Below are 13,896 nucleotides of genomic sequence, written 5' to 3'. Positions count from 1 at the left end.
CAGGTGGGCTTCCGCGGCCTTGCCTATTCGCTGATTTTCTACTTGTGATTTGTTCTGCCGATAGATAGCCACATGCCAGTTCAAGGTCCACGCTAAGTAGTGTCTATGACTTCTATACTAAGTCTATGACAATATGGAGTAAGAAAAACAGAAGATCATGCTGTACCTCAGTGCATCGATTCCTCCGCATTCAAGAGGCTCTTCCCAACTACTACTATATGTAAGTTATATACTAGTCATCACCAGATCGGGCGAGATTCTGAGATTCAGAACCTAGCAAGAACCAACTTAGATGGCTTGCACCATCTACTCTGGTGAGCCACAAGTGAAAACGCCATGCACCGTGCCGGCCCTGTACTTGTTGATCTATTATAACAGGTTAGCAACACACAGGAACACATCGAGTGCACTAGTATATGTGAACTCACGATATCATCAATGCTAGAGTAAGTTCCTCCAACAAGAGTGACAATGCCAATCAGGAAGACAGCCAAGTTGATCAATCCCAGCGCGATGTTCTTAGGCTCCGACCAACTGCCCTGCTTAAGGAGCAGTGCCCACATCATCGGTGGGAAATAGAATGTGAATCCAGAAATAAATAGAGATGAAGAGATGGAGAGTAGGTCATCGAAGAAGGGAATCACCTCGGCAATGATGAATGCCACGATAGTACCAGCCGCAATAACTCCTAGCCATGTCAACCATCCGGTCTTAGTGTTGATAAACCGAATTTGAGAATTGGCAAAAATGCGACCATGCACCAGACGACCAAAAACGACGGTATTGATTGAGCCACTGATGAAGATCACAGGTAAAGCAATGCCAAATGCAACGCGGCTCAGTAGACTCCCAGCCGAAAGTAGGGCAGGGCTTTGTACATCCTGCCCAACAAAAGCATAGATCAAGGCGCCCGTAAGGGTATAGATTATAATTTCTAGAATACCCAAGGCCCAGATCGATTTGACATAGTCTCGTGGCGTATGCATCTCATCCATAAAGGAGAACTGACAGAGTGCAAAGCTGTAGGCAAAGATGATATTGGTCACTGCAACGAAGGCTTCTGAGAACGACAGGTCATCCTTAGGCCATGCAGACCAGTTCACAGCGGCAAGCCCGCCAGGGGATTTGTGAGCATCCACACCAGTTGCGATGATCGTAATACCAATAGCCAGGATAACAGAGGCAAAATCGATATAGCCCAAGACAGCCATTTCAGTGAAGCTAGGAGGTATCGCCAGCAGGAGCAGAATCACTGCCGAAACCACCCCAAACACCACGGAACAGACATCGCTTTGTGTGATATTCCGAAATGCAATTGTTCCGGTCAAACAGTGAGAACCAGTGAGAAAAATCAATTGAATGCCCAGCATTATATTGATCAACTCAAACCCAAGGCGAGGGCATCCAAGGCGTGCACCCATCAATCGGCCAGTATCGGCATAATGGGCAACTTCAGGGAAGGCCAGCTTGACTTTTCCAATAATCCAACTGGTGTAGATTGCCACCAGACCAAGGCCAATGGTGCAAATCACACCGGCAACCATGCCCAGTGTTGCAAAAGTGGACGGAATTGACAGGCTGCCTAGTGCGATGGCTTCAACAATGAGCACAACAGTGAGGCGTTTCCAACCAAGCCGACTGAACTTTTGAATGCCAGTTTCATATACATGTCTATCCGCCTCACTCATATATCCCACTTTGATATCTCTTTCTTCGAAGGGCGCAGTTGGTCGCATCTTGTGCTCGTTGCGATTCTCGCTGCGATTGGGGGTGTCGGGATGGGCATGTTGGCTCCGTGATATCTCATCGCGATCCATGACGGCGGAGGGGCGCGGTAAAGATAGTTGCGAAAGGCGAATGCAACTCAAGTCACTCAGGGCCAGGAATTTTGCCCAGTAGCCCAACGCTTATAAACGGGCAAATTCGGACGGTCTCCGGCCAACCAGAGTTCTTATGGTCTGCGAGAAACCCTAAATCACTCCACTCGGCGCATCGAGACTAATGGACCGTGAAGTATAGTAGCGCTCACGTTTCGTAGGAGATGGGAGTAGATAGGCCAAGTTGGATCAAAGCAGAAAAGGTTGGAGTCTCACGTAAAGCTAGAATGGCAAGAAAAAAAAGATGGGCGATCACCGCATCTGTCAAAAGTAGCCAAGTTCGAAAACTCAGTTGACCCGCAATCCCTTTATGGTTCCGACTGAGTACTCGGCGAAACGTAATAGTCCCGAAGACCTCCCTTTTCCGTCGCCTACTATGTCCTAGCCCAGGGTCGGAATATGGTGTTGCAGAGTGCATGCCCTGCCATTTGGAGGGATTGTGGGGATATATTGTCAACTTTGGCTATCGACTCTCTTCATACAGGGTAGCTTCTGGGCTAATCAAAGCCGAACCATCTTTCTCGGCCATTGCAACGCTCGTTCCCATATAGGATCCTCTTCATAGTCCTTTAGCTCAGTCAATAACTCCACGAGAGCTTTGCCAGCACCCCGAGCCCACTAAAGTGATTACCCAGCTCATTCAATAGGACACCCCAATACATAAGAACCAACAATTGGAACGAGGCTCGTGAGCGCACTCCATTGACAAAGTCTTCTTTCACGTATCCCAGCCATGCCAAGATAGCTGCTGGATGCGATGTATGCACAAATTTAGAAAAACAGGACCTCATAAGCTCAATGGTTTCCTGGTTTGTGGGTTATTCCTCAGATTTCACCGTGAGCGCTGAATGATTCAACAACAGCAATTCTTCTATAGCTTCAGATATCTCGCGATCTAGTTCGGCAGTTGGCATCTCCCAGAAGTTGGACCTCGAAAAAATGCCAGCCTGGAGCCATGACGCGCTGATACGGGAGATGCTACTGGCGCTTTGGAGTAACTCAAAGGCAGTGACCATGTTCTCGACCATGCAACGGGGTTCGCCTCGGTATTCTGCACTGATGCATGGCATCCCAATGCCAATTACCATGACGATAGCAGAGCATGCGAAGACAGCATCGCAATTATGCGGAGTTAAGTGGTCGAGCGCCTGACGAAATGGTCCAACGGACAGGCTATTGTAGTGAAGTGCAGTATTAAGATAGGATAAGGCTCGCTTGGAGTTAGGAGTGGTGGCTGTTATGTGCAACGCAACAACTGCAAGAATGCCATGTAAGAGAAATTCATGGGCATAAGCATGTCGTGGGATCAGAGATTGCCAATCTTCCATGTCAGACTGGTCCCCACATGTGCTTTTGTAGGTTTCCGTTGAGAATTGATGTATGAGTTCCAGGTCCCGGATGCTATATTTGAGCCCGGAGGGCTCTGGCAGAGTTCCGACGTGCTCATCCGAATCTCCATTTCCTGGGAGATCCCGACCGCTAGGCGATGCTGGGACAAAGTAATCAGCTGGAACTTGAAGGAGTCTCAAGTCAGTGCAGCCGAGTCGCCGGTGTGTACAATTTGAGCATGCTGGACGCGTTTCATCGCACTGACAATGAAGTCAGAATGATGAGTTCAAGCCCCGGGATGATGAGGAGGATTTCAAGTGGAGAGCGCCTGTCTCGAGGTGGTTGACCAGTCTAAGATTGTCCATCGGCCTTCAAGTTAGCATGACTACGATTACGACTGCGAATACGAACACGACTGGTGTGAGAAACTGGGGCGGAAGGGGCCGAGAATGCGATGACGAGTACAGTCGTAAAGATAGGAGGCGTGGAGCATTGCTCTGCAACTCATGGCTTGGACCTGGAATCAATATATGCGAGCCTTGTCTGCATTATTTTGACCCTTCAGAGCCTTTTCCTTCCCGCATGTAATCTCGGCACGAAAAAGAGAGCATGGCCGTGTTCCATTAGATTGAAACGACCAGACAAACAACTCCTGTAGTACGCCAGGATCAGATATAATCAATCAAAAACCTCAGATTCGCTGGTGACACAATACTAAACACTACTCGTGACGATTGAGTCTCCCAAGAGCTGTCTTGTATATTGGCGGAGAAGACGGCAGCGTCGGTGACACCACACGAGATGCTAAGGAGGATATTCGACCAATATCTTCGAAGAAGCAACGAGAAAAATCGATACGAACCAGACATGTCAACAGTACCCGAGCCGCATCGGTTGATCCAATAAACGCCGGAGAAGCCCGTTCCACTTGAGAACCAACAACGAGATACCATATAGAACCCAATAAGAGAAGAGAAATGCGCGGGAAGAATCGTATCATGTCGCAGAGTTCGAACATCGCAAGTGCGGTAAAGACAATGGCTGTGGGATGGGATAAAATGATAATCAAATTCCCCACGATTGATTGGGAGTCAAGAAAGGGAGAAAAAAAACCAAATAGAATCACCCAGGAGAGGAAAAGAATCGTGTGCACATAAACCGACGCTAATTTGGGGCCAATCAACGCCAACGCCAGGGTCCCGATGAAGATTCAAGGACCGCAATAGAGACCAAGGTACCCGCTCGAACGTCAGGAAGAGAATTTACTCAGTAAAAGACAGGCAGTAGCAAGGCGTCGCATACTGTGCCCTGGCTGTGTATGTCTGCTCGGAGCCACTTGCCGTGTTCATGTAGGTAGTAGTTGGCGTTGGCTCAATCTCCTTGATGTTGATCACTTGATTTTGGAGTTGTGCAATTTGGCCATTTGTCATCACTTGCATTTGTTGACAGTAAGGTGATTGAGCCCCTGAGTGATCGCGACGTTCCTCGATCTTGATCTTTCGCGGATAATTCTTGACATCGTCTCGCTTCGCCTGCGCATTAGCTGTAGCCGTGCTGCCTGCCATATTTCCATTGGTCGAAGCAGTAGCGCCGTATGTAGTATCCGACGTCGACTCGTTGACATAGAGGAAGAATTCCAGCACGGTACTGTTCCACCAGCAGAACCATGGCTTCTCACCAGGCTGTGCGGTCTCCTTGCGGTTCAGGAACTGCGAAAACACATCCTCCCCCAATGCACGCGCGGAGACAGAACTAGATGAGAAGGTGTCCTCCGGTACAATGACCAATTTGTTGAATAGAGCCCAGAAAAAAAGAGCGGGGCCCATACCGGCCTCGCTCGTGTCAACGGCAAAATTCAAGCTTTGCGTAGGCTGAGGAAGATATGGCTGCTGAGCCCCATATGTGAAGCTCGATGTTGGAGCCTCATTCGAAAAAATGATCGAGTGATGACCCTCCGTCCCCCCAACATGGACCTCAAAGTTATTTGGGTTGTTCATACATTTCCAAGCTTGTTTAAACTCGTGGTCTGCAATGCAGAATCCGGAAGAGTTCTGCAAGACCTCAGGAATAAGAAAAGAGCCGGTCGGAACGCTCTTCAGATTAGTCGGTGTGGTCGTCATAGTGGAGTAGTCAAGCTGCGGTGTGGCAGTCACTGTCACGATGGGAGGGCCAGCTGATTGCTCCTGTGCCTTTCGATCGGCTTCCGCAGCTCTCTTCGTGCCTAGGACGCCACCAATAACGCCACCAATAGACCCACCGATTAGCATCACAGTAGCGACCAGAACAAGCGTCCAGACAGGCAGCCCACAGCAAGCAGTCTGTTTTCCTTTTTGCTTGAGTTTCTCCTCGAATGCCATGATGCCCGTGGTCGGGACCGCCCTTCTGGAGCGATCTCCATCGCCATCGCCGTCATTGTTGCCAGCATTTTCAGGGACCAAACCTCTAGATGAGGTTTCCGAAATTGGTGGTTCTCTTGTAGGAGAATGAAGCTGTTGCTCCTCGGGCGCGTGGTTATCGTCAATCACCACTGCCTCAGTGCCAGGAGGCTTCGGAACCACCCCAGCGGGGTACCGTGAGTAGGGGGGTAATGGCTCGGTATGCCCATCTGGTCCAATGATGTCGCCAACTTCTTCATCACGGTGGCCGGGAGGCGGTTGGTATGGTGGGTTGTGACCAGGGAAGCCGACAGGGATCACATCATCATCATCCATCCCTTCCTCAACAACGTTTTGAGGATACATCGCGTAAGGATGTTGAGGACCGTTCGACTCACCCAGTGGGCGGTCACTCTGGCGAAGAGTTGATGTGCTTGCTACACTGGGAGAACGACTGACCCCAACCTGGGGGTACATGGCGTACGGATGACTTGGGCCGGTGGCTCCGGTGTAGGGGCTGAGGGCGCGGGGCATGGAGAAACGGGAGGAGACGCTTTGGTTGCGTTGCACAGCGAAGGTGTTGCTGATCGAGGTGACAGAATTACGGTTGGTGGAGAATCCTGCCCCCTTCTGGGGTAAACTTGAGCGACGGGCCTCGTCGAACGAGACCCTGGCATTATCGCCAAATGGATTCTCATTTCCGGTAGCGGCCGTGCCAACGTTCTTCTGAGGCGGATGAGTTGAGCGGAGAGTAGTCGAGGAAGTGATGGAGGCGGGGCTGGGGGCACGCTCTATTTGGTCGGCATCGATGGGTTCCAATGAGTATTCGTCGGAGAAAACATTGGGGTTGGAGACGCGCGACGTGCGACTGAGGGAGTGGCGAGGCATCGGATCAAAGGCCTGACCCTGCGACAGACGCGGAGTCTGTGACGACCGTGAAGCTGATCGAGAATGGTCGGATGAGATGTGTCCAGACATGTCTCCTTGCAACGGCAGCCCTGTCGGGCCACCTCTTGGTTCGGTTCAATCCGTTTCACTGAAGCCCCCGAATAGGATGGGTGGCAGGTAACAAATCGAGTCGAGGCAACGCCAAAACCTTCTTCACCTGGAAATCGAAATAAGGTGCAGAAGGAAGGGCGAGAGGTGGATGGGGGGTTGGGACAGTTGGTCGATGAAGTGAGATGGTGAGGGAGGGAGGGAAAGGGAGGGAGGTCTGAGTTTGAGACTTAGTGTGACGGCGGTATTACTCCCGGGGGAGAGGGGGCGCCGTGTTACGATGGGCGGCCGGTAACAAACACCGTGAAATGTTCAGTATTGACGGCACATATGGAATCCTCTCTACAATCCACCATCAACGCCTGCTTCTTTCTATCTTCTCTTCTCCCTCTTTGCTCCCCCAAGCCCCCTGACCATCTTCCCCATGGCCCATGAGAGGACCCTTCGATCAGACGCAATTGACTGGGACTCCGTGTGCACTACGGCCACTAGGGCGACCAGACTAGCGACTAGAGTCACCTCCGGCTGCGCAGTGGGTCTGGACATCGCCACCCTCCCCTAAGCCTGGGATTCGTGCATTGCTGAGTGTGCTGCAAATCTAGAATCCATCAGACGCTCGTTCCTACAGGTCCTGTTCCTGCGAGGATCAGGATCAGCAACGCTGTTTGTTTCCCAGTATCATTATCGTTATTTTACTATTCTTTCTCTCTCTCTCTCTTTCCCGCCCCCGATGTCCAGAACCACGCCAAGTTCGGTCTCTGTCCGGGTCTGGACTCCATCCACACTGGCAGAACCCCTTCTCAATGGTTCGTCGGGGGTCCAAACAGCCTCACCCTGTGATTTCGGACCATCCCCACGGCCACCTCGTTGCGGAGTCCACTCAGGCCCAGCCTCAGCCGGCCTTTCCCCCCCCCTCCAGATTTCGTTCCCCTCGGACACAGCAGGAGACAACCTGTGTGGAGCCAGGAATTCTCGAAAAGTCAATCCGGCCGATATCCGGGATTTTCAAGCATCGGGCCCAGCAGGGCTGAAGATTGGCTGGGCGGGTATCTCGGACCATGTACCGTGCGGTAGGTCTCAAAAGGTGGACAAATCGTTATCCGTCGAAAATACCAACGAGCTCGATCTCATCCTGTGGGAAATCCATGGATGGGGCCATAGCCTCGCCGAGTCATCACCTGCTCTCGATGAACTCTCAGCGCAGTAATCCCTGTGCCCCCAATCTGGGAGAGGGGGAGAATTTGTATGTCGCTCCAATCTAACTCGCTAACTACTGTACTACCGGCCTCGCATCCATGGAACCGTGGAAAACATCTCAAAAGAAACGGAGCGACCGCCCGATCTGGTTAGAAGCCTTTAAGCCCTTTCCGTATGGGAGGAAAGGATGGAAGTACATCTGCATGGTGGAACGCCCCTAACGTTGGTGCGCTTTGAGGCGTTTCAGGGTGCATGATCGAGCCTTCAACGCGGGGTACACTATGAGGCACAAGCACCATGATGCATAACCCTGGGCACATCACCGAATTGATCCATCATTTTTGAAATACGGTGCCGCCTCACCCTCACATAATCCTGGGGTTCTGAACCGATGCTGTTTTGTGGTGCATATCCTTGATAGCACACAGTTATCTCGGTGGTGGCCCAATCACCAGCCCGACCTTGCCGCTCATCTGTTCTGTTTATGCGGGTGCGGGAAATATAGCCGCTCTACCAAGATTTCAAAGATCTGACAGTTCAAGTTAGGCAGCTTTTCGTGCACATCTACATACACCAGCACCTATGCCAACCTGACATCGACGTATTTATTTTTTTTTACTTTTTCTTGGACCTCGATGACGATGTCGGTTAGGTCGAGTCAATCTTTGCGAACCGACACTGCTAGCCCTAAGGTAGAAGCACTTTTGAAAAATCGAGAGTGAGACTAAATATTATTTTTCATCCAGTACAGGAATACAGGAAAAGAGAAGAGCAAAGGGCTCGAAAAGGCAACGGAGAAACACTAAGCTTAATTGTCACTCGGGGTCTAACATGTCAGGTCCTTGACCAGAAATGGCGCGACGCTCTCCAGTTTCTCCTGGGTTTCCGTCAATTCCCGCTCTGGCTTAGACTGGGCGATGACACCGGCGTCAGCCTGGACCCATTGCCCTTGCTGTCCTGAGAAACGCTGCGCAGGACGAGGGTTGGCTTGAAGTCGTCGGTCCCATCCAGCCTCAGAACGACACCAGAATAGAGCTCCCGGGGCTGGGGCTCCAGGCGCTGGATAGCTTCGAGAGCGGGTTGCTTTGGACAGCCCGACGCAGTGATCGAAGGGGACAGGACATCTAAATCCCGCATTCTTGTCCGAGGAGAGATGCCCTGCAACACGAGATCCCAAATGCTGGAGGCTGCCACGGGGTCGCATTGACATCAGATCCTCGACCACTACCGTCTCGGATGGGCATAGTCAACCAAGCTCCCCCAGCGCCTCCTTGACGGCCAAAACGTGCTCAGTAATTCCCCTTGGGGTCATTCAGCAAACCTTGACGGAGTTCATTGACTTCTGCCTCTGTGCTCTTGCGCGACCGAGTTCCAGCGAGAGGCTCCGTGATCACTTGTCCACGTCTCACGGACATGACGAGTTCGGGACTGAAGCTAGTCACCAGGGAGCCACTGTGATTGAAAGAAAAGCTTCGCGCAGGATCATTGCTGCGACGGCCGCACAACAAGGTGGCAGGCATATCCACTTTCTCTTGGAGCTGCACCTGTCGCGATGAAATGACCTTGGAGTATTTACCTTCCGAGATCCCCGCCAGCGCTTTCTCGACTTGCGCCGTGTACTCTCCAGGAGGATCCCGTGTGTCGATGGTCTGAGTTGGGCCCGATGCCACAGTGGTGGCGCCATTGACGAGACACATTTTCCTCAACTCTTGATCATCTGTTCCCGTCAGAGTAACTTGATCGTGACGGAAGACAATTTCAGTGCGCGGAACCATTAGGCTCAACAGGGCCATTTTCCGGGCTGGTATGCCAGGCCCCGACTGTGGGCGGCATAGTTAAAGCCAACGCATACCCGAAGGTTTCGCGGCCATGCTTTGCATACTGGGCCAGAAATTCTCTCGACACATTCGCAATAAAGTCGTTAATGGCATACTCGTTGCGTTCGACTCCGCTGGAGATAGTATCCTTCTGTCCGTCCGGGCTTACCAGCAAGGATGATTGGCTCCCGATATCGATATACCAGCATCCTGCCCGTTCATAAGCATAGTAGTCTTTGCTTTTATGCTTTGCCAGCACTGCAACCACCCTTTCGACAACATCCTTATACCCGCGGCGAAGGAAATCAATGTGTGAGAGACGGTCATAGTTTGCGACGAAGAATAGAAGATTGGATAACGAAGCAAATGGAGTTGGTGATAGAAATAAGGAAACTGATTTCGTCTATTTCCTGATCACGAGTGGATGAATGATCCGTTGAAATGGCGTGGATAGAAGGCTAGTATTCATAGTCTTCTATTATTGTCAGTTCGCAACTTCAAGAGTACCTGTGGCCGACCGGCCGTTTGATGTCGAATACAGCTGCGTCCTGCCTTCCAAGTGAGTCCTTCTGGAGCGCCCTGTGTCCCAATTTGTGACGACAGTGACATAGGAGATCGCAGTCTTGCAGGCAGCCGAAGCTGCAGTGAAACCATGCCTCGCTATGTTCATCTGCGTCTTGACAGAAAAGGAAATCGATGACGACCAACAGAATGCATAGGCTCGGCTCTGGTATTATGGAAGACTCAATAGAATACAATCCAAATCGGTCAAGTTACCACGCCCTCTATCAGGCACTACGGGGAGATATCTGTGGATGGTTCTCTTTGGTAGACGACAAGAAAGTGGTAGGTTTCTGTATCACGCATCAATTTCCATTTCGATCACTGATCGCATAGTCACACAGGAAATTCAACCATTTACCTCGTTTTTCGGCGAGGAACTATTGAGAAATAGTCGTGATTACAGACTAACTGATCAGCTATCTGCCGATTTCCCGGACTGTCACAAGACTCTGCGCAGCAAATCGAGATCTTTGTTTTGAAAGAGCTCGCCACAAACTGTATTATACAGGATAAGCGCTAAGTTTAGAGAGAGCATCCTTGGAAAAAGATAGAGACTATCTGTTTGAGTTAAGTGATTATTCCCTCTTCTCTCATCTTCGTCCTCCTGCCAACCTCCAGCTACAAAGATGCTTCCGGACAAAAAGCCCTTGCATGTCGCCGTCAGCGGCGGCATCGCTGAGATCATCCTCGCAATCACCCTTTACCATCACGGCATCCCCGTGACAGTCTACGAACAAGCCCCGACGCCGAAGCCATGCAAGTATGTCATCATGGTATCTACAACGCGTTCGAGAAGATCTGCAGCTACAATCTGTGGTCCTCCAAACAGAATGTCTAGTTTGACTACCTCGACGGTTACAACGAGGGCTCCTTGACCAAAACATAGAACTTCAACCATCAGGCCATTTGCCTTGACCATCCAAAACAGCAGAGGCCAGAATGGTGTCCACCGGGCGCATTTTCTGGACGAGCTGATCAAGCTGCCCCCCGAAAATTGCCCATTCTAACACACACCTTGACGACATTTCGGAGTAGAGCAATGGAGACTTCTTCATCCCAATTTCTCGGGTTCTCTCCTAAACTGACACGCGCAGCACAGATAGACTTGGTCCGTAGGCTTCTCTTCCAGGTTCCTTTCTTGCTCCTCCCAGTGCACCTCGTTTCTTCGGTTTCTGCCCTGTTCCTTCGACTCCACAATAAACCTCTTGCTTTAATGTTTGTTTTCCTTGCTGTTTCTCCGATCCCAGCCGCATCCAACACCATCTCGGACTCGATCGGTCGCTGATACGCCATCAACTTTCCATTGGCGCGGGTATTTCCATTGCTTACTTGCATGATATGTTGCAGTTTTTGTAATCTACCCGGTGGTATCCGAAGGAGGTCAGATGTCCCACGCACATGCTCTCTTTGTGATTGTATTATGAAGATCCTAGGAGCCAGATAGAGCGGCTGTGGCTTCCTGGTGTCCAGTATTGTTCGAAGAATGGCTTAGTATATAAGGGCAATCGGGGGCTGACCATTCATGACAGGAAAAGAAAAATGGGAAAGATTGGCGCTATAGGGAGATGCAGCGTTCTTATGCAGATTAATTATGTGCCGCCCCTTCCGCTCGAGGGGAAACGTCGCAGATCGTGATTGGAGTCTGTCGCAGCTCATCAGGGATGTGTAAAGCGCGTTGTCTTGTCTGTGCCCTCGGCCGTAAGATTTGTTTGACTACTAATAATCCCTGTGTTCTCTTCGCATGACCTGCCTGCGTCTAGCCCACAAAGCACGCAGCGATATAAATACAGTCTCGACTTCGATTCCGAGTGGTCTAGTCAGAGATTCTTAAATATCTTTCTTTTACTTGCAAACCCTGCCAGTTGAGAGAATCGTACTAAGAGTTCAGCATTCAGCCTCAACCATGACCCAAACTATGACATCGGCGCTCAGACCAGGGGCGACCACAAGCTTTTCCTCTGCGCAATTCTTGTCTGACATTGAAAAGATTTCAAAGGAAATTGATTCGCCCTTCGACAAATCTGCTGTTGAAACTGTTGTGACCAAGTTTGAAAGGTATTTCAAGAGTAGCGCCGTGGTGTTGCGCAGTAAAGACCGCCCGAACGACACTTTGAACTACCGTCTATTCATGTACAAGCCCAGCGATACGGTGGAGGCGGCTATTGAATCCAACCTACTCGAACCTGGTCATCCGTTCATTCCATTACTGGGACTATGGTACTCCCTGTGTCATCACGATCAAGCCCCGTCCTTCTGGCTTGACTTCAGTACCACAAGGTCGACTCTGGACAAGACCTGGTTAAGAATCAGCCCTCTCCGTCCCGCCAAAAACCTACTTCAAGCACCAGGCATCCCGAACGGAATGCGAAATCAGTTCGCGACGCTCGACCGCGTGGGCTTAAATCTGGTCCGATTCGTCGCTGTCGATTACCATGCTTTAACAGTGAACTTTTACTTCCCTCTTCCGAGTCCTCTATCGCGGGAACAAACAGACCGGCTCGCGGCCCTTGGTGACTCTCACCCACCGAGTGAGGCCAAGCTCCAAGAGATGAAACAGTACCTCGACCCTAGAGGTACTTTGTTCGCCGTGACCATGAAATATCCTACTGGCGAGATACCCAGAGTTGCATTCTATGCACTTGATATTGACCTGACTCCGGACTTGAAGGGGCTGCCCCAGATGAACGAGCGCGGAATGAAGTATCTCAGAGCAGTAAAATCTTACGACGACAACCCGACCACTGTTATTTCGTGGTCCTTTGGGCGCGACGGAGGGGAATATATGAAGCTTGAGGCGGGGTACTCCGGCCACCTCCAGGACCTGATTCGAGAAGAGGCCAAGGATCCGTGAGGACAGTTACTTGGAGAGTCTCGATGTGCTCGTTGCTCCGGAATTCGCTGCACAAGACCGTGGTTCTGCGCCATTGAACAAATGTGGTGGTTGTGATTGGGGAATTCATGTGAAACACCGTCATCCTGGTCCAACTCATATATATCCTCTTAGAGCCTGATTGAAAGAAAAGAAAGGAGCATCATTTGGTCCCACTGTTACTTTCTGACTGGATCTCGTCCACAATATCTCTACTTTCACGGTCCTTGACTGCGAAGCTGATAGCCGGGCCCGGCGGGTCTCAGTTCGCGACTGGTAAACTGTCTAGATACCTAAGAAGATCGATCGAGATGGCCTGAGCCAGGAGCCTGACATTACACATTGATTTATCCGCGGTGTTTATGAACAGAAGGTATCAAGGGGATTATCCCGACTCATCTGATGGGGCTACCTACATGGGGATTGATCATCCAGACACACCCTGGAGGATGGCGCTGGCCAGCTCTTTCTCTTCTATTGCTTGATCTAAACATCACACTAGCCAATGCCGCATCTCGGGAAGTCGGTGTATGAGAATCCGAGCGCGAAAGGGCCTGTGGCTCCTAACCTTTAGGAGTGGTGGAATTCACCAGGGGGCGAATAGGGTCTGTCTCGATGCTATTGGACACCAACACCTCAAAGACGCGTTCATGAACGCCACCGCCAGTGTCTCCTAAGAGGTCTGAGGGTCACAAAGGGGTGGGCGCAAGCATGAAAGTCTGGAATAGCGGGGCTCATCGATCTGCAGGAGTATCAGGTAGAACCAGCTGCTTGTCGCAGCAAGAGCGAATAATTGACTTGCCGGGAAATTTGGCACTTCGGCCCCATCTGCTCTCCACTTCCCCCCGGGCTTCTCCACAGATCCTGCGATG

At 50.9% G+C, this 13,896-nt stretch overlaps 6 protein-coding genes across 6 annotated transcripts; 2 read left to right on the top strand and 4 right to left on the bottom strand.

Annotated features, from left to right (window-relative positions):
- Positions 1–306: 306 nt before the first annotated feature.
- On the bottom strand, positions 307–1,817 carry N7459_004319 (uncharacterized protein; the record flags this gene model as incomplete). Its single annotated transcript, XM_056943503.1, has 2 exons — positions 307–366; positions 429–1,817. 2 exons carry the CDS (start codon positions 1,815–1,817, stop codon positions 307–309), a joined length of 1,449 nt encoding a protein of 482 aa, XP_056800386.1.
- A 638-nt stretch (positions 1,818–2,455) lies between these two features.
- On the bottom strand, positions 2,456–3,466 carry N7459_004318 (uncharacterized protein; the record flags this gene model as incomplete). The annotated part of the gene is made up of 2 exons (XM_056943502.1): positions 2,456–2,683; positions 2,714–3,466. Coding segments are annotated over 2 exons (981 nt in total), but the record flags the coding sequence as incomplete, so codon positions are not given.
- A 1,002-nt stretch (positions 3,467–4,468) lies between these two features.
- Positions 4,469–6,559, bottom strand: N7459_004317 (uncharacterized protein; the record flags this gene model as incomplete). Its single annotated transcript, XM_056943501.1, has 1 exon — positions 4,469–6,559. The coding sequence occupies one exon, from the start codon at positions 6,557–6,559 to the stop codon at positions 4,469–4,471; it is 2,091 nt and encodes a 696-aa protein (XP_056800384.1).
- Positions 6,560–8,600: 2,041 nt separating this feature from the next.
- Positions 8,601–9,918, bottom strand: N7459_004316 (putative salicylate synthetase; the record flags this gene model as incomplete). The annotated part of the gene is made up of 4 exons (XM_056943500.1): positions 8,601–8,998; positions 9,096–9,491; positions 9,547–9,801; positions 9,882–9,918. The coding sequence occupies 4 exons, from the start codon at positions 9,916–9,918 to the stop codon at positions 8,601–8,603; spliced, it is 1,086 nt and encodes a 361-aa protein (XP_056800383.1).
- Positions 9,919–10,781: 863 nt separating this feature from the next.
- On the top strand, positions 10,782–11,041 carry N7459_004315 (salicylate hydroxylase; the record flags this gene model as incomplete). The annotated part of the gene is made up of 2 exons (XM_056943499.1): positions 10,782–10,928; positions 10,994–11,041. The coding sequence occupies 2 exons, from the start codon at positions 10,782–10,784 to the stop codon at positions 11,039–11,041; spliced, it is 195 nt and encodes a 64-aa protein (XP_056800382.1).
- A 1,029-nt stretch (positions 11,042–12,070) lies between these two features.
- Positions 12,071–13,006, top strand: N7459_004314 (uncharacterized protein; the record flags this gene model as incomplete). The annotated part of the gene is made up of 1 exon (XM_056943498.1): positions 12,071–13,006. One exon carries the CDS (start codon positions 12,071–12,073, stop codon positions 13,004–13,006), a length of 936 nt encoding a protein of 311 aa, XP_056800381.1.
- Positions 13,007–13,896: the final 890 nt, after the last annotated feature.

This window comes from Penicillium hispanicum (assembly GCF_028827665.1).
Source record: "Penicillium hispanicum strain IBT 35686 chromosome Unknown utg000004l_segment0_segment0, whole genome shotgun sequence".
NCBI classification, from domain to species: domain Eukaryota; kingdom Fungi; phylum Ascomycota; class Eurotiomycetes; order Eurotiales; family Aspergillaceae; genus Penicillium; species Penicillium hispanicum.
This window is presented reverse-complemented; position numbering and strand designations above follow the sequence as displayed.